At 47.7% G+C, this 18768-nt stretch overlaps 1 protein-coding gene and 1 long non-coding RNA gene across 10 annotated transcripts in view; one reads left to right on the forward strand and one right to left on the reverse strand.

Annotated features, from left to right (window-relative positions):
• LOC140626304 (uncharacterized) overlaps positions 1-12268 on the reverse strand; it is a 106847-nt gene extending 94579 nt beyond the window's left edge. For all 5 annotated transcript variants that reach the window (XR_012025501.1, XR_012025500.1, XR_012025496.1 and 2 more), the window contains exon 1: positions 12111-12268. This is a non-coding gene — a long non-coding RNA (uncharacterized lncRNA). The remainder of the gene's footprint in view (positions 1-12110) is intronic.
• SLC22A23 (solute carrier family 22 member 23) overlaps positions 11402-18768 on the forward strand; it is a 163950-nt gene continuing 156583 nt past the window's right edge. For 4 of the 5 annotated variants that reach the window (XM_072814015.1, XM_072814016.1, XM_072814017.1 and 1 more), the window contains exon 1: positions 11806-12432. In XM_072814015.1, the coding sequence (XP_072670116.1) occupies positions 11821-12432 (612 nt within the window). In that variant the 5' untranslated portion in view covers positions 11806-11820. Of the gene's footprint in view, positions 12433-18768 lie in introns of all 5 variants that reach the window. The other variant, XM_072814019.1, reaches the window with a different exon arrangement.

Genomic DNA, 18768 nt, shown 5'->3' on the forward strand with positions numbered 1-18768 from the left:
CAGAGCAATGCGTTTGCAGCAAGATAAGGCAAGCAGGATGAGGTAAGGCCAGGACCTAGTATCAGATCTGCCCAGTGGATAAAATCAGGGGCAGGGAGCAGGAAATGCTGGGCCGGATGGACGAGACACGGTGTCCCAATTCTCCACCCCTCATGATGTTTATTTAGTCTAGAAGACAAGATGGAGGACCGGCTCCTCTGCTGCTGGCCGAAGAGAGCCAACCGGGCATTCAGGACAATACACAAAGGTCTGGGCCAGCAAACGTTCGCTACCAGGAAGTCTGACCACAGGCAGCAAACTCAAGCTCTGTGTCTGTCTGACTCTACTGTAGAATTATTTAGCAGAGCTAATGGAATGAAATGTCTGCTGGGGATTCCAACCTCCTTCTCTATTTGATTGCTATTGAAATCTGACCTTGGGCTTGTGGTGATGAAGCGTCAGATACACTCAGTAGAGCTATCTCAGGTGGTTGGGGTCAAGATGACTGCTTCTGATAGCACCTAAATAATGCTGGGTGTTTGTGCCACCGTTTACATTCGCAAGTCCCTTGGTTCACATGATCTCATTCGCTCCCAGAGCAGCACTGCGTGATAGGCGGTGAGGCAGATGTTACAATTGTTCCCATTTTACAGTTGAAGAATGTGATATGGCTTGTTCCAGCTCACATCACCAGATGGTTATAAGGTCTGGACAAACAGTCAGGAAGTCTGGCTTCAGATGTTCTGTTTTCCTACCAAGCATTTCTTGGGCTTGAGACTTTTATCCTCACGTACTTGGGCTTTGATGACTAAAAGTCGACCCTGAAATGAGGCTTCTTGCACCAGGAAGCAAGCAAGGGAATTGGGGGTTTTGTTGTTCCACACTCACCTGTCACAGGACAAGGGGGAACTAACTCCCAGAGACTTCCTCTTTCCTTGGCAAGTCAGCTTCAATAATCCAAGAGTGATGCTTTGGGGGAAAAAAAGTCTGAGTTGTGGGATGATGGAATTAAAAGCCCCTGAGAGCTGGCCTCCCTCTCTCCAACCCCCAGACCTCCAAAAATAGTTGAGAGGTGCCTGAGGGATCCGAGCAAAGTTCTTACGTCATCCCCCACTGTCATCCTAGCCGGGAGGGCCTTGGAAGTCCCTTTCCATCCCTTTCACCTAACGATGGGCCGTGTTAATAGTGTTCTCATATTTGCTTTAGATGAAAGATAGGGTTTAACTTGGAGTCCTTGGGGTTTTTATGGTAACAGTTCCCTCTAATTTCTTCACTGTGTTATCCTGAAAAGGAGGATGCTTTCCTGACACAGTTTGTAACTAACACCTCACCTACTTTCTGCTTTAGCCTGGAGGCCCACAATGATTTCTAAATATTTAGAAATCTAGAATTTGCACATAATCTCTAACAGGAACGATGGAAATGGCCATCGTTGTTTCTCCTTCCCGTACTGTGCCTGGGCTAGTCTACTATTCCACTTCAATCCTCATGGTTCGCACTAGGCTACGGCCACCTCTGTGACATGTTGGCTAAGCCTGCCCAACCAGAGCATCGTAGGCTGGGGACCACAGTGATAGTGTCAAAAATAGTAATGACCCAACTAGCCATAAATCAGAGCTAATGAGATTGGCTGTGATATCGTTGGAGCTTTTAGGAGAGAGGCATTCTCTTCCTGTTGGAACTGCCAAGCGTGAGCAGGGGAAACACAGCAGCAAGCCCAAGAATGAAGGTCACAGAGAAGAAAATAAATCCAAGAGGTGGAAACAGACCAGAACTCGGCCATGTCTAAAGCCACGCAAGCCTTGGTCTTCCCAGTTACATTAGCTAACGTGTTTGCCCTTGTTTGCATAAGTCAGTTTGCCTTGGGTTTTCTATAGTTTGGGTATGAAAAAGAATACTAATGCTCATCCAGTATTGGTAATTTCCTATACCTTTTTTTGCTATGTAAGAAAGTATGATGAGACCCTCGCATGCCACCTAAAAGAAATCAATTTTCAGATACTGACACGTAAAGAATTCACTTTAGCTTTAGACTCACTCGCCAGCATATCCTGTGGCATCTCTTTGTTGTTACTTGCGTCCTCAAAGAATACAAGCATTTTTCTGATTTCTTAGACGTGTAAGCTGTTCCATGCTGGCTCAGATGATGCCCTCGCCAGCCCTGGGTTCTTTGTTTAATAGTGGTCATAAGGACAGTTTTTGTGAGTTGGTGACCTCCCAGGTATCATTTTCAAAAAGTGAGATAGGACTTTCTATACAACGCACAGTCTTACTCCTGGATCTAAGCCCAAGAGAAATTTAAATATATGTCTACATGAAGAACCACATACGAAGGTTCTTAGAAGCTTTATTCAAAGTGGCCCCCAACTGGAAACAACCCAAACACCCATTAACAAAATGGATAACAAGTTCTAGCATAGTCTCGCGAAGGAACAATTCTCAGCAATGAATAAAAAAGAATAAAATACTGGGACATGCAACAACACGTGGGTGAATTCCATAAGCGTCATGCTGAGTAAAAGAAGTAGACACAAGAGAGCACATGCTGCCCAGTTCCTCGTATTGTAAGTTCTAGAACAGGAAAAACGTATCTATAGGGAGAGAAAGCAGATCAGTAGTTGCCTAAGGACGTGTGTGGGGTTGGGGAATTTGTTGCAAAGAGGCACAACAGAACTTTTTTGGGTGAGTGAAATATTTTATATCTTGATTGGGGTGATGGTCTCACAGGTGTGTACACACCATAAAACTGCACAGTTAAAATGTGTCTATGTAAGATCTAGCTCAACAAAATTTTTTTTAAAGTGAGGTATTTCCCTAGGATTTTCTTAACTTCAAGGCTCATAATGTTTATGTTTAAAATAGTATCATCAAATTTCAGTCCATCAAGTATAACTAAATCATATTATAGAAATGCGTGAGGTCCATAAAATTTTCCAAACATGCAATTCTTGCTACTACTTTTATATTTTTATTCCTGCTGCCGCTTCAACTTGGAATACACTGACAAAATTTTGTCTCCCTGACAAAATCTTTTTTTTTTAAGATTTTATTTATTTATTCATGAGAGACACACACACAGAGAGAGAGAGAGAGAGAGAGGCAGAGACACAGGCAGAGGGAGAAGCAGGCTCCATGCAGGGAGCCCAACGTGGGACTCGATCCCAGGTCTCCAGGATCACACCCTGGGCTGACGGCAGGCGCTAAACCGCTGAGCCACCCGGGCTGCCCTCCCTGACAAAATCTTATCTATTATCCCATTCTTCATTTATTCATTCATTCATTCCCCAAATATTTATTGAGTGCCAGGCCCTGTGACAGGCAGTGGGGCTGTCGAGGCATATAAATCAGGGACCGGGACCTTTAGGGACATATACTAGAAAATGGAGTTTTACTTGAATGCCCTTAGATTTATATTCCCAGCATTTTCTGGCTGATAAAAAGACTCTGTCAAAGACCGTTAACCTGGAGGCCACAGGCTTCTCTATTACATTTCCTAAAAGTGTGCTGGTTATCCCATACCCACGTATTTTGCAGGCTCCCTTAAGGTTCTATGTTAACTTTAAAGAAATGGAATCTTTGAGGAGGTTAACATGACAGGAGGAAAACATCTCTGAGAAGTTAAAGGGAAATTTGAGTGCATTTCTAGGTGTACGGAGAAAACATAGCAAACTATGGACGTGAACTCAAATGAAAGGGGAATCGAAACAAAATTATAGTTGCCGACTTTCTCAGATGGGGCTTGAGGCTCACCCCGGCTTGGTGGCCTTTCAGACAGACCAGAGCCTGGACCACAGCTGACAATGTTTTCTGGTGGCATCTTTTAACATTTTGGAGTATTTTTTAAAAAATCAGTCACTATAACAAGACTTTATTAACATTTTTCAATTATTTACATTTTCTTCTGCTCCCCCATCAACTCTGGGTTACAAACCATTAGATGTTTACTCGATTCAAAAGATCATCACACACACACAAAAAGATCATCATAGGGCAAAATTACTGATTTACACTTAAATGAAATATTGATGCTTGAAAAGACTGTTAAATCCTCTTTAAAAAAAAACCAGGTGTTTATTTCAGAATAGTTTTAGATTTATAGAAAAAGTTTCAAAGACAGGACAGGCAGTTCCTATATGCCACTTACCTCATTTGCCCTATTGTCATCTTACATTTGTCACAAGTAATGAACCACCACTGATACATTTTTATTAACTGAAGTTTATAGTTCACTCAGATTTTCTTAGTGTTTACCTAATGTCCTCTTTCTGTTCCAGGATCTCATGCAGAAGCCACTTGACACTTTGATCATCTTGGCTGGGATAGTTTCTCAAACTCTCCTTGTTCTTTAGTACTGGTCATGGTCAGGTATTTCATAGAACATTCTGGATTTGGGACTCATCTGATGTTCTCATGGTTAAACTGCGGTTATGGGTTTCAGGAAGGAAGATCACAGAGGTAAAGAGCCATTCTCATCACATCATGTGGAGGCTACATGCTATCAACATGTCTTATCACTACTGATGTTGATCTTGCTCGCCTGGCTCAGGTAGTGATTATCAGGTTTCTCCACTGAGCTTTTCTCTTTCCCGTCCCTCCCCTTCCATACTTTCTGCACTGGAAAGAAATACCCTGTACAGCCCACACTTGAGAGTTATGTCTGACCTCCTCGAGGGCCATGCATCTACTCACATTCTTTGGAACTCTTCTGCATGGGAAATATGTCTCCTCCTCCCATTTCTTTCTTTATTCAATCATTTATTTATATCCATATGTATTCATTAGTAGTTGTTTTATACTTTGGGTTACTATACAACACTATTTTGTTGTTAAATTAGGAGCTCCATAGGCTCCTGTGACACAACCCTGTCACAGTGGGGGGTAGAGGGGCGCTCAGCAATTTCTCACTTTGAGGCATCACCAGGTGCCCTGGGCTCAGCTTATATATTTCCCGGCCCAGTCCTAGAATCAACCATTTCTCTCAAGGAGCCTTGGTTCCTTTTATTGGAGAATGGTATTAGAAACCAAGAACCAGTACTAGGTATGCTCATTGCTACTGGGTTGTTTGACCTTTTGAAATAGCGAGGGTATTTTGCTCAAGTTTAAAAGCTTAGTTTCGTGTTTAAAATATTGTTAACAAAAAAGATGCTTCAGTGACTTTATATATTTATATATTACTTTGCTCTAGAAGCACTACATTTCTATTCAAAGCCCTATTCGGTGACCCACAATGTACAGTGACAATCCTATGCATATATGGCTAATTCTTTACAAATAAAGGTCCTTCAGGACCAGAGCCATAAATTCAAACTAATTCAATTCTAACCTTATTAGAGACCAAAAAAATTAATCTAAAAAAATTTTTTTTCAGTCAAAAGCTCTTGCCTCAGAAAGCATCTTCTGGGTCTATAATTTACCCCATTAAATTATTCCTTACTCTCATACTCTTGTAGCCTCTAGTCATTGAAGGGAATAAGCTTAATAGATTTAGATTTGGCTAGGACACCTAAACCATGCAGTTGAGAATTTTTCTTCATCTTCATTTAGAATTAGTAGGGAAAGAGTTGTTGTTGTTGTTTTAAGATTTTATTTATTTATTCACGAGAGAGGGGCAGAGATACAGGCAGAAGGAGAAGCAGACTTCCTGCGGGGAGCCCAATGTGGGACTTGGACTCAATCACAGGATCCTGGGATCACATCCTGAGCCAAAGGCAGAAGCTCAACCGCTGAGCCACCCAGGAGTCCCAGGGAAAGAGTTGTTTAAAGAGCATCATTTTACCTGTTTTAGGAAGTGGCAGTCTCTTTCTCTAAATCTTTGTTATTTGATTGTTCCCACACACCCTCCTGACAATGATGATCTTCAGATTGCCCATTCATTGCTGAGAGCCCCAATCCATACTTGACAGCTGAAGTTCATTTGCAAATTTTGGGAGGATTCTCCCAAGCAACAGAGGCTGTTTCCATGCGGGAATGAAACATAATGCTCACCTGTCAGTCCCGCGTTCTATCCTTTTTCTGTGTGTGTGAGAGAGACAAAGAACATTGTGAAGTACAATAAAGCAAATGTAAGTAAAAAAAAAAAAAAAAAGTAAAAATCTGTGATTTTTTAGCAAACAGAAGCCAACATCAAATTCTAGATCAATTTGTTATACTAATTGTTTTTTTAATTCAATTAAAAGAGTTCACACTTAAATTTTGACCAAGCTTTTAAAAGTAATTTGGATTTATCAATCACATTTACAATTGAATAGCCTTTTGTGTGGAAGTCTTATCTTCATTTTGTTATTTATTTTACTTGGTCTTTTGATCAGGAAGGATGAATTTGGCTGTACTCACTGAGTAAGTTCTTAAGATATTACCTGTAGTTTTATTTTGGATAGGTTATGTGACATTTTTATTACTTCTGCCACTGAACAAAAGTAGCTTTTTCATTTTCATTTATGATAGGTCTTGTAAATGTCAACTTCCTTGTTAGAAAGTCAGAGTTAACATTCCAAAAGTCAAAGGATGATATAAGTCATGTTCAACTACACACATGTAGAGTTTGAGGTAATTTCATACCACTTTTTCCTGCCCCCCCAAATCAAGATAACCCACTTTCAAACAATTATTTGAAAGAGAGAAATCAAACTGCAGTAAGAAAAAAGAAAGACACCTGATATTCCAGACTATGGTATCTATCTAAATTTCAAGTATAAATAAAAAACATGAACATACAGAGGTGCCTGGCTGGCTCAGTCAGAGGAGTGTGTGACTATTGATCTCAGGGTCATGAGTTCAACCCCTATGTTGGGTGTAGAGATTACATAAATAAATAAACAAAAAAAAAGTGAACATACAAGTAAAATTAATGTGAAACCCATTTGCTATGACTAGTAGTATATATTCTAGGTTAATTAACCCTGACACCAACTCCTTGGAACTAACCTTTACAGAATTATGGAGGACTTAAAATTAGATCTCTATCAACTTTAGAAGGAAGCTAATTTTTTTTCCCTGCCATCATCTCCAAGGAAATAAAATTGTTCAAGTTATATTCATGACTAGGTTGTATCTTTCCTTTATTTTCTCCATTTTTAGGAAATTGCAAACTGATAGATTATCTAACATGGTTCCAAAGCAAGAGAGAAATGGCTCAGCTTCTTTACAGTGTTAAATAACAAAAGTTCAACACAGTACATTTTATTTTATTTTATTTTTAAGATTTTATTTATTTATTCTTCATAGAGACACAGAGAGAGAGAGAGAGGCAGAGACACAGGCAGAGGGAGAAGCAGGCTCCATGCAGAGAGCCCGACGTGGGACTCGATCCAGGGTCTCCAGGATCACGCCCTGGGCTGGAGGCCGTGCTCAACCGCTGTGCCACCGGGGCTGCCCCAACACAGTACATTTTAAAGATCAAATAGGCCTTCTTAATTCATTTATGAATTGGGCTACAGATTCATGCTCACAGATGAGAGCTCCAAAGGGCTATAGAAAGGAAAAGGTTTTCAAAGATGGCAATGAAGTCATAAGCAAAAAGTTTCTTCCAGGTGAAGATACCTTCTTTCGGGGACAAAAAGTCTTCATGCATGGATTATCTCATCTACCTCTGGAGGATGGAAAGGGTCCATGTGACAGATGACCTGATTGGTACTGACCAGAAAATTCTTGAGTGACCAGCTAAGACTACATTTCTGGAGGAGGCTCTAAGTGCAGGTAGGTGAGATGTTAAGCCCCAGTTTGACGACATGCCCTAGCATAAGTGACTCCATTTGGGTCTGTGGTTTTCTTTTTCATAATGGAGATGAATGAGTTCAGGACAATAATATAAATTAGGGTCAAAAACTCAAATGCTTTTGGGGGCCAGACAAATGGCATGCATGAAGGGTGTGTGCCAGGCAGGGACAAGGGGTGGCTGGGAAATACCTGCCCATCTACTATATTCAAAGGAAGCACAGCCCTGCAAAATGGGCAAAAGGGCCAGGGTTACTTCATTGCTGTTGTTGTTGTTGTTGTTGTTTTATGTTTTGTTTTTTTAAATGTTCTGTCTCCTGCTTTTCAAATGTTGACAGCTATTTTTTCTGGAAACATTGCATGTGGTCTGTGAGCTGCATTTGGCTTCCAGGTCAATTATCTGCAAGCTGATAACTGTGCACAAGAACTTCATACTGGGAGCTAATCCATTAACCACAATAACTTGTAATCAGAAATATAATTGTTCAAATGGATTCTCATGCTGGCTGATCTGAGCACCGTATATGAGAGACCAAGCAGATAGGAAAAGGTTGCTCCGTGACTTAAGAATCAAAGTAAACAGAGTTGTAGGGTCTTTGATGATACTATCAAGTGATAATAACTTAATATGCTAATGTATTCAGCAAATTGATTGTCTTGAGTGTATTGAGCATCTTGCATGTGCCAAGCACTGTTTTAGGCACCAGAAATACAGCTTAGTACAAATATAAAGGATGTATCTAGATGTAGGAAGTAGTAACTAAAGAAGTAAATGAGAAAACTACCACTTAATGACAGCTAGCACCCAGAAAAGTAATATGATAGTGGGTGCCTGATTGGCTGCCCCACACTAGCGGGTGAACATACTCACCCTGGAGGTTATCCGAGGGTCAAATTCCTCTTTCTTACTCCTTGCATTCTAGGTTCCTCTAGAAGTCATTTATGATATGTCTTAATGAATTGAAGGGCAGTTTAATTTTAATTAGTTACTTTTTTATCTTCTTGACTACATTTGGGGGGAGCATGCTGATCTGAGAGGGATTTAGGGAAACCTCTAATCTAATCAGGAACTTAATTACAAGTCAAGTCAGGGCCAGGTCAGGACGGCAGATGGCTAATTGCAAACATTTTATGTTGGTTCCTTTTAGCTTGGGTCTTATAGGGGACCATCTTCTAGTGCATCTTCTAATTTGAGGAATTTTAAAAAAAGATTTTATTTATTTATTTGAGAGAGAGAGAGAACAAGCATGGTGGGGCGGAGGGGTGGTGGCTGCAGCTAAGCAGGGAGCCTTGGTGGGGCTTGACAGCAAAGATCATGCCCTGAGCTGAAGGCAGATGCTTGACCAACTGAACCAGCCAGGCACCCTCCATCCGAGGATTACTATCACCTTTTTGGGACAAGGACTAATAACAGCTTGGCAATGAAACTTCGCCCCGGGGTTAGGGTTTCTCCCACCTAAAAATGCAAATTAACAAATATCTCTTAAAATTCTTCCTGGGGCGCCTGGTTGGCTCAGTTGGTAGTGTGTGTGACTGTTGATTTCAGGATTGTGAGTTTAAACCCCACATTGGGTATAGAGATTACTTAAAAATAAAATTTTTTAAAATTAAAAAAAAAGAAAAAAACCCCAAATTCTTCCTATAGTATTATAATCTGGCCCTGCATGTTAAAATAGAGGCACCCTGGAATGTTCAGTTAGAAGCTCTGGGTTCGAAGTCCGTTATTTGGCTCTGCTGTAGGCCAGCTCTTTGATCTGATAGGCATTTAACCTCTGGAGCCTCATCTGGGAGACCACCTCTTGGGGGTTCCATGAGGACAGAATGAGATTGTGTATCTGAATACTAACCCTGCAGAGTTTAATATTGTTTATTATTATGATTGGAATGGCCATCACGATCACTGGCAATGCTTATTTTGTGATGAGTTCTAAGAAAACAAACAGGTCCTTGTGACTTTCGGGTACAGAGGTAGAGCCCAACACAAAATAGAACTCTTCTGGAAAAACCAGCCACCAAACAGGAAATAAATATCTGTAAAGTCATATTTAAATTCGGAAATAGAATGTAGATTTTATAGAATAGTAACTGTGGTGGTAATAAGAAACAGCTAACATTTATTAAGCACTTTCTCTGTTCCAGGCATGGTAGTAAACACTTTGCATTGATTATCTCTCTCTCTCTTTTTTTTTTTTTTTTTGGCTTTTTTTTTTTTATCTAAGAGGGAGAGGGGAGAAAAGAAAAAAATCAAAGTAATAAATAATATGAATTTGGAATAGAAATCATTACAATGTGCCCTATCACCTCCCCCCCCCCCCGCCCCCCTCAAAGCTCTTTAAACATGTGCAGGTTTTCACATCCATTTCTCAGAGGTTTGGCGTCTTCTGCAGCCCCGTGGGCCCCTTGCGGCCCACAGTTATCTAATCTCCCCTTGTCAGCCACTTGGGCAAGTCCATGACCTCCTCCCATCCCCAAGGCCCAACTCCCCTAACAGACTTCAGAAATAATCCTCCCCCATGTGCCAGTATTTTAGTAGTAAGCGCACGATGCCCACAAACAGGTTAAAAATATAAGCAAATGATGGAAATGCACACGAACGCGTTCAGCATTTGTAGCCCAGAGTGTGTCCCTTTGTCAAGCAAGAAAGAGCCTGTCTTCCACATTCTCCAACCGCCCCACCTCCCCCCACCCCCCCCACCTCCCCCAATCCTACTGGAAATGGACTGCTCTAAGACTCCCATTAATAAACTTCCCAGAATGCGAAATGTCTCCAGCATGTGGGGCCGCCGGGGTGAGAGGTGCCGCGCTCTCCTCGCTCCTGCAAGGGGGAATATGCTAATGCAGCGGGTTGCCGCAGGCCTGGTGTTATTTATATAGCGAGGGCTGGGCAAGGTTCGAGCAGGAGCCCCGGAGAGGGGGGAGAGCCTCGGCTCCGTGTGCGTGTGCGTGTGTGTGTGAATGTGGATGTGCGCGCCCGTGCACTTGGCGTTGCAGACTGGAACTCGAGACCTCGGGGAGGGGGAGGGGGCGGGGGCGGGGGCGGGGGCGGGGCGGCCACCCCGGCTCGCGGCTCGGTGCGCACCGTGTAACTCGCGCTGGCGGGGTGCTTGCACCGCACGCGTTTGGGAGCGGGGGCGAAATGGCGATTTGGGGAGCCGGGGACCGGCGGCCTGAAAATTGGCCGATGCGCATTCCTGCCACGGACACACACACACACACACACACACACACACACACACAAATCAACCATCATCTGAACCCCCCCCCCAAAAAAAAATCTAAAAAAAAAAAGAAAGTGCGAGGGTGTTGCTCCGACACGCCGGCCACTTGGGGCTCCGGGAGCAGGGCGTGGACGGCGGGGAGCGGGCCCCCCCTGGAGCGCGCCGAGGTCGCCGCCGGGACCCGGGGTGCAGGGTGCAGAGCGCAGAGCGCGGCCAAGGAGGGCGCGCGGAGGAGGCCCCCGTGTCTCCAGCGCTGCTCCCCCGCCTCGCCCCGCGCGCAGCCCGCCCGAGCCCGGGATCCTCCAGCCCGGCGGCCGCCGGGTGCCCGGTTTCCCCGCTTCCCCGCCCCCCGCCCCCCGCCGCGGAGCCCGGCCCGGCTGGAGGGGGCGCTCGCGCGCCGGAGCGGGGCGCAGCAGGTGCCGCGGTTACCTCCGCCGCGGCGGGGGGAGAGGGGGCGGGCCGGGGAGGAGGAGGAGGGGGAGGCGGAGGAGGGCGAGGCGGAGGGCGAGGAGGAGGCGGCGGCGGCGGCGGCGGCCGGCTCCGGAGCCCGAGAGCGCGGCGGGCCGGGCAGCGGGGACCCGAGCTCGCGGCTTCCGGGAGCGCCCGAGGCCGGGCAGATCCGTCGCGGGCTCCCGGGGAGCGGCCGCGCGCCCCCGCCCCGCCCCCGCCCCCGCCCTCGCCCTCGCCCTCGCCCTCGCCTCCCGGCGGGCGCGCAGCCCCGGAGATCGCGGCGCCGATGAGCGGCGGCGGCTGAGGCCCGGGCCGCCGTCCGCCCGAGCGGGGCCGCAGGGTCCGGGCCGCGGCATGGGGGCGCACTGAGGCCCCGCGGCGGCCGAGCGCGTCCGCGGCCGGGGCCCTCCTCCCGCCCGGGCGCGTCTATGCGCGTCTGCGGGCGCCCAGGGCCCGGGCCATGGCGCTAGAGCGGCGGCGGGACGCGGCGGGCGGCGGGCCCGGGCGGCAGGCGCCCCCGGCCGAGGAGAACGGCTCGCTGCCGCCCGGGGACGCGGCGGCCTCGGCGGCGCTCGGGGGGCGCGCGGGCCCCGCCGGCGACCTGCAGCCGCTGCCCGCCCCGCACCCCGCGCCCCCGGGCTGCAGCGCGGCCGCGGCGCCCAGCCTCCTGCTGCTGGACTACGACGGCTCGGTGCTGCCGTTCCTGGGGGGCCTGGGCGGCGGCTACCAGAGGACCCTCGTGCTGCTCACCTGGATCCCCGCGCTCTTCATCGGCTTCAGCCAGTTCTCGGACTCCTTCCTGCTGGACCAGCCCAACTTCTGGTGCCGCGGGGCCGGCAAGGGCGCGGGGCCGGCGGGGGTCCCCGGCGCGGCCAACTGGACCGGGCCCGCGGCCTCGCCCCCCGCCCCCGCGCCCGCCCCGTGGGCGCCCCCGGGCAACGCGAGCCGCGGCGGGGCCGACGCGCCGCCCCTGCCGTCCCCCCCGGACAGGCCCGACAACGCCTCCCACTGCGACTGCCACGCGTGGGACTACGGCATCCGCACCGGCCTCGTCCAAAACGTGGTGAGCAAGGTAAGGGCTGCGCCCGGCCCGGCCCCCGGCCCCCGGCCCCCGGCCCCCGGCCCCCACCCGCACCCGCACCCGCACCCCCACCCCCACCCCACCCGGGGGCACGCAGGGTGCCCGAAGGGGACGCCACCCACGGCCAGCGCGTGCCTGCACCCGCCGAGGCTTGGCCCCTGGGTGGGGAGCGGGGCTGCTCGCTGCCTCCCCCGGGGACGCCGCCTCCCAGCCCTGCACGGGGCTCCAGCGCCCTCGCTAGTGCGCACCCCAGCTCCGGCCCCCGGTGCACGTTTGGAAGGCGAGCCCCGTCCCCCCTCCCCTGCGAGCTGTCACCCTCCCTCGCTCGCTCCCGCCGGCCCCGGGCGGCTCTGCAGAAAGGTGAGGCCGCCGACCCGCCGACCCGCCGACCCGCCGGCCTGCCCAGCGCTCGCCTGGCTCCGGGTCTGACGGCCGCGGCCCGGGCCAGCCGCCTCCTGCACACAGATACCTGCTCGGGACAGCCCTGTCGTGGCCCCAGGTGTGCTGCTCTGCGCGCGGCCTCTGCACCCAGGCTGGGTGTGCAGACTAAAGGCGGCCAAAGCCTCCCCCTAAGTTACAGCCGCAGAAGCAAAGAGCTTTTGCAAAATCTTGTTCCCTCCTCATCCCGCTCCTTGCTCTCCAAAGATGGGTATTTATCGACTTCACATTTTGCCACTCGAGTGTCCCCTCAAATGTTTCCTCGCGACTTGAGCGGCGTCTCTCTAGAGGACAGGAAGGAAACTAGGAATTTGTTTTGTCTTCCCTGACACCGAGGCTCTTACACAGCAGCTGCTTTTGTCTGAAACACTGAGCCCCTGGGAAGCTTCGGCTGAGCAACGGCCGCCGTGCCCGGAGTCCAGAGGAACCCCTCGGGCAGGGGTATCGCATTGTGTGAAAAGGAGCAGCAGTGTTTTTTGAGAGATGTGGGGCCCACAGAAAAAATGGAGACTGGGCACTGTTAGACAATCAATCCCTGACATGTCTATATTTCCCGATTTTTTTTTTAAACGTGTGAGAGCCATTTGCTAAGCAATGTGTGTTTTTTTGCCCCTTCTGTGTTTTAAATGACTGATTTGCATTTCAAAGTAAGTGTAGACCTTCCCCCTCCTTCTGGGCAGCAGCCGGGCAGAGTTTTAAGTGCTTTGTTTAAATGTGAGACTGAAATTTGACAATGTGCGTGTGCTTCCCCCCCCCCCCCGCCGCCCCACCGCCCCAAAATGAGTGTTAGTAAACAGTTGTAGCTCATGGATGTGTAAGATGAAACTCTTACATCATCATAATCACTGTTTTAATCTTGTACCAACCTGGCAAGAAATGATCTGTCCTGTGGGAACTGACAGGATTAGCTGTTAATGGGGAAGATCCTTCAGGCTCGGTTCACCTTGACACCCCCACCCCACCACCCCACCCCCCAGCTCCAGAGCTTCTTTGCAAATGTGTTGCTGTGACTCTGTTTCCCATCCGCGCTGGGCAACATTTGTTTTTTGTTACCAGCATGGAAAAATTCAGAACAATGACTACAGTGACTATTTTAATACCCTTTGTATGTCTGTGAAAGTAAGGATTTGGCAACATTTTCAAATACTTTAAACCCCTTTTTAAAGGAGAGGAGGAATAATAGAGATCAAAGCCAATGTGTTTAGAGGGTGCTCTGTCCTGAGGTCAGAGGGGAAGGGAACTTGAAAGTTAGGAGGTGTGGGATAGAGCATCATTATCCTAGTGGTGGGGACCCAGGAGCAGCTATTCACACTCTGCCACGGATGGCAGGATGAGAGAACTAAAATAGTCCTTGAAAACAGGCTTTAAAGGCACAGTGGAGAGCTGGACAGTTTTTCTAAATTAGCACTCAGGAGAGTCAAAGATGGCAGTAATGGGTGCACTATGTTTTGGGGCTGCTTCGTGGCTACGTCACCGTTACCTGTAGCTGGCGGGACAAAACTGGGAGCTGAAGACCCCGGTACAACAGAGACACATTTTCTTGCAAGATAAAGGCTAGAAAGGACATATTGATTTTCACGCACAAATAAGATCTAAATAAAGGACTGTCCTTCTACAATGTTCTATTCCGTGACAAATGCCTTGAGGAGCTCGTTAGGCGCATTTGGCAGGTACTGAGGCCCATATCGCTTCAGCTGGCTGTGGGCACTGGACGCTGTATCAGGTGTACAAATACGGAACGTGTACCGTGATGGGTGCAGTTCTAGAGGTCAGGTGCCCGTCAGCTTCGTTTCTAAGAGCAGAAGCAGAAAGGTTCACCTTCCGCCAGTGGATGAAAGTTCAGAGTCTGAGCCGTTGCCTTTTGTACCCTCTCTCCCCACTCCATACCACGATCGATCCACCTGCAGATAAACTCACGCAGTGTCCTTGTCATTAGGTGTCCCTCAGCCTGTATGTGCCGCTCCAGTCTGGGTCCTGTTCCTTCTGTCCCCAAGTGTGCAGTGGGCAGGGGATACAGAAAAACTGCCGGGCGTACGTTACATCGTATTATGAGTGTATGTTTTATTATGAGTACGTGTCGTATTACAAAGACAGCGTATTATAAATCCATATTATTAATGTATGCGCATGTCCTGCTATATAGTGTATATATATGTATTGCATATTATACTTTTTACGGCCCATCACCTGTAGGCTGTAAGTAGCACCTGCACAGGTGGATCTGCCAAGCCAGTTAGAATCTCCAGTTATGATAGTTCAAAGGGATCTTGGGGCCGACAAGCCTGTCTCCCCTCCTGATTACTATCCCTGACATGGGCACCCCCCTCCAGGCTGGGAGGAGAGGGCCCCGCTGGCTCGGCGGCTCACTCCGCAGTCGCTCTTCCTCGCAGGCAGGCGTGCTTTTGGGTGAATATAGCTCAGGTCACCTCACGCCTCTTTGTATGGCTTGCTCCCCTGACGGGTTCTTTTTCCTCTACATAATACATGTCCAGCTATCTGAGAATACCCAGGTTTCTTTTCCGGCTAAAAAGTCTCCAGCTACTTCAGCCGCTGCACACATGACACAGTCGGCCATACCGATCGCTGCACTTGCCATATGCGTCTCTTTAACGGGACACTGAGAACACAGCCTGGAGGACGCCGTGTCTCTAATCAAGAGCGTGGACGGACACTCGGCTTCCTCTGACGGAGCCTGCAGCTGATGCATGAAGGCTTTCAGTAAACATGACAAGCTGCTTCTATCTGGAGACCACAGGCACCAAATCTTTATGGGATTGCATCGTCCAGGATTTCTCAGGCTACACTTCTGCGACGTGGCGCACGATTTAGGCCTCATCGTAACAGTTTTGGGTTATTAGATCTCTCCTGTTAGGATCTACTTTATTTCTGTCGTGCGCCTTGGTCTTCGGTATTTCTTATCTGTTCCAAACCTTTCAGTGCCTTCAAAATAATAATGATAATAATATCACCTTTCTTTTCGTGCGACCCTATAAAGTTTTCCAAATGTTTCCTTTTATTATGTTACTTCCTTTCGTTAAGAATGCTGAATAACCCAAGGCCGGTCTGCACACAGAGCATTATCTTGGATAATCAGTTAACACATGCCTGAGTGGGCCTGGTGCTGTGTACCTTGAGCCCTGTGTTCAACTTCCTAGTGACATTCATACTTCCGCGGTTTATCTCCCTGCCGTGCCTTCCTGAAACAAATGCTAACAGAGTTCTGCAGTCAGTTAGAGGTCGGCTCTGGGAGGACCCAGGCTGGACATGGCTCCCTGTCCCCGCACCAGCATCCGCTGGCGGCTCGGATTGTCAAAGATTTTACACGAGGTTAAAAAAACAAAAAACAAAAACCATGCTGCTGACCTTGCAATATTCCTCTTAATAATTTGCATCATGACCCTGCGTTGTCCTGAGTGAACCCCCCCTTGGTTTCCAACGCTCACCACTTCCTTGAAGAGTCCTTGGAGTGTAGCCAAAAAAATCAGTGTCCGCCGCTCAACTTTCTAAGGTCCACTCTCTTTCTGTATATATAAAGTTTGGGACGTTTGTCCCCAATCTTCTGTTCCTTCTTCTGTTCTCCATGAGGTCTCAAAGATTGCTGGCTTTCATCCTGTAAGTACATCTGAGGGTTGTTTAAATATCCTGGGAAGTAATTTGTATTCTTTTTCTGGGGCTCAAGTCTAAAAGTATTTAAAGCGATTCGGTACAATTTAATTAGGATTAAAAATAATTACAATTTCATTGCAATAGTAATATCTTAAAAATAACCCAGTGTCAGGTCATCCTAGGGGTGTTTTACTTATTTTGTCTGGTGTATGCAACACAACGGTGAACATCTTTATGCCTGTTTTTAGAAACTGATAGAGAATGCATGCACGTGGTGCAGAAAGCAGACCGTAGAAGTGGCGTTGCCTGCCATCTCTGCCTCCGGCTTCCCTCTTGAGAAGCAACCATGGTTACCAGTTTCTTATGTATCCTTCTAGAAATAGCCCAAGTATATTTTCATTTGTATATTTTTCTCTCACAAACAATGACATGATCTGCGCATTGTTCTGTGCCTGTCGCCACCAGTGTTGGGGATGCGCACCTGTCACTACGTGGAGAGCCCCTCCGTCCGCGTCGGTGACACGGTGTCCGAGCAGCAGTCCTCCACGGCGTGGGCAGGCCGTAATTGACCCCATTAGGCACCTAATAAGGGGGCGCTGAGGTGGTTTCCCCCCTCTTTGCCGTTGTGTACTATATAATGAAATCTGGCATGCGTGAAATTCTTCGAAGTGGAGGGTCAAAGTTGCGACATTTTAATTTTGATAGATGTTGTTCGGTGCTGTCCCTAGAGATCTTACCAATTTACACTTCCATCAGTAATCCTGGAGCTCCTGTTCCCCACACCCTCCCCAACCAAGGACTTAGCACACTTTTCAGTGTCTCCTAGTTTGACCTGGGAAGTGTGTCCGGTTGTTGTTATAATTTGCATTCCTCTTGTGAGGAAGGAGGTTAAACACGTCTCTGAAGTTTTTTGAGCCATTTGCTTCCATTTCTTTAAACTGGCTCCTGAGGTCCTTTGCCTGTGTATGTTTTTTTTTTTTTTTTTTTTTTGGAGGGGGAGGAGTACACAAACGTTTCTGTGGAAGTACTTCAGGCATAAAGTAAATTAACTCTCTGGATGTCTGGTAAATGTTTTTGTCCTGGCTTTTTGTTTGTCTTTTTATTTTATTTATGGTGGTGGTGTTACACAGAAACTTTTGGTTTCTTTAGAGTCAAATGAATCTTATCCGTTACAGTTTCTGGGTTTTGCGTTAGATGTAGGGCTTCCATCATCCTGGGATATTGGGGGGGGAACCCCTACTTTCTCCCAATACTTTTTGATCTTGGTACTTCTGTGATTTGGTGTCGCAGATGCCCATTTTGCTTTTATTGAGCCAGTAGGATAAATTGCTAGAAAGGGAAATAAATATTAGGTCCCTGGATATAACCAGCATTTCATGCAGCTTTTGACTTGCTACAACAATGTCCTCGGCGCTGCATTTGGCAGCGGCGCCAGTGGGAAGACCAGAAGCTAAATGGTTGTTGGGCAGCCCTTGTCATCTTTGGGAGCCAGCACAGCAGTCTTCCTGCCCAGGCAGCGGGGCTCACCTTTCTGCATCTTCTCATTCTGATCTAGCTGTGAAACCTCTTTTTTCTTCTTCTTCTTCTTTTTTTTTTTTTACCCCCTCTTTTGTCTGTAGCATTCTTTCGCAGGCCTCAATTCATTTTGGTCTTCAGTCCAAAGTAGGATTGAGTCAAAAGTTGATGTCATTTAAAAACATGATGGGCTTTCTGAATGTCAGCCGTGGCGTCACCACAAGCCAGCAGTGTGCTAGAGCCAGCTTGGCCTCTGCTGACTCCGAGCCAGCGCGTCTCTATCCAACTGCGCACTCAGGGATGTCTCGTCGGTGGCTCCCGCTCCGCCATGGCGGGAACATTTACACCATGCAAGTGGCAAACACTACACATCAAGGTTTTGCAGACAATCCAGTCGTTACAATGATTCTTATGCCACTAAGTGAGACCCAGGCCACTCCTTTCCTTTCCTTTCCATTTTTTTTTTATAGACTTTTTTCTTTCCTTCCTTTCATAGATGAGTCCCTCTGTTGGGCCAAGCTTTGTGCTATGTGTTCGAGATACAATGATAGAGACAGCTCCACTCCCATAGAGCTTCTAGACTAATGAGGGGGGACACACCTTAACTAATTAATAATAATCCTTTAATTACACACGGAGCTAAGTATGTGGAAAGAAAGGGAAATGAAGGAACAAAAAGCCCGGCCTACACCGCCTGGTCTCTGAGTGCAACTGACATCTGAGTTGAGATCAGAGGGCTGAGCTGGAGAGAGAGGAGAGGGAATGGCA

Source organism: Canis lupus, chromosome 37, assembly GCF_048164855.1.
Source record: "Canis lupus baileyi chromosome 37, mCanLup2.hap1, whole genome shotgun sequence".
Taxonomy (NCBI): domain Eukaryota; kingdom Metazoa; phylum Chordata; class Mammalia; order Carnivora; family Canidae; genus Canis; species Canis lupus.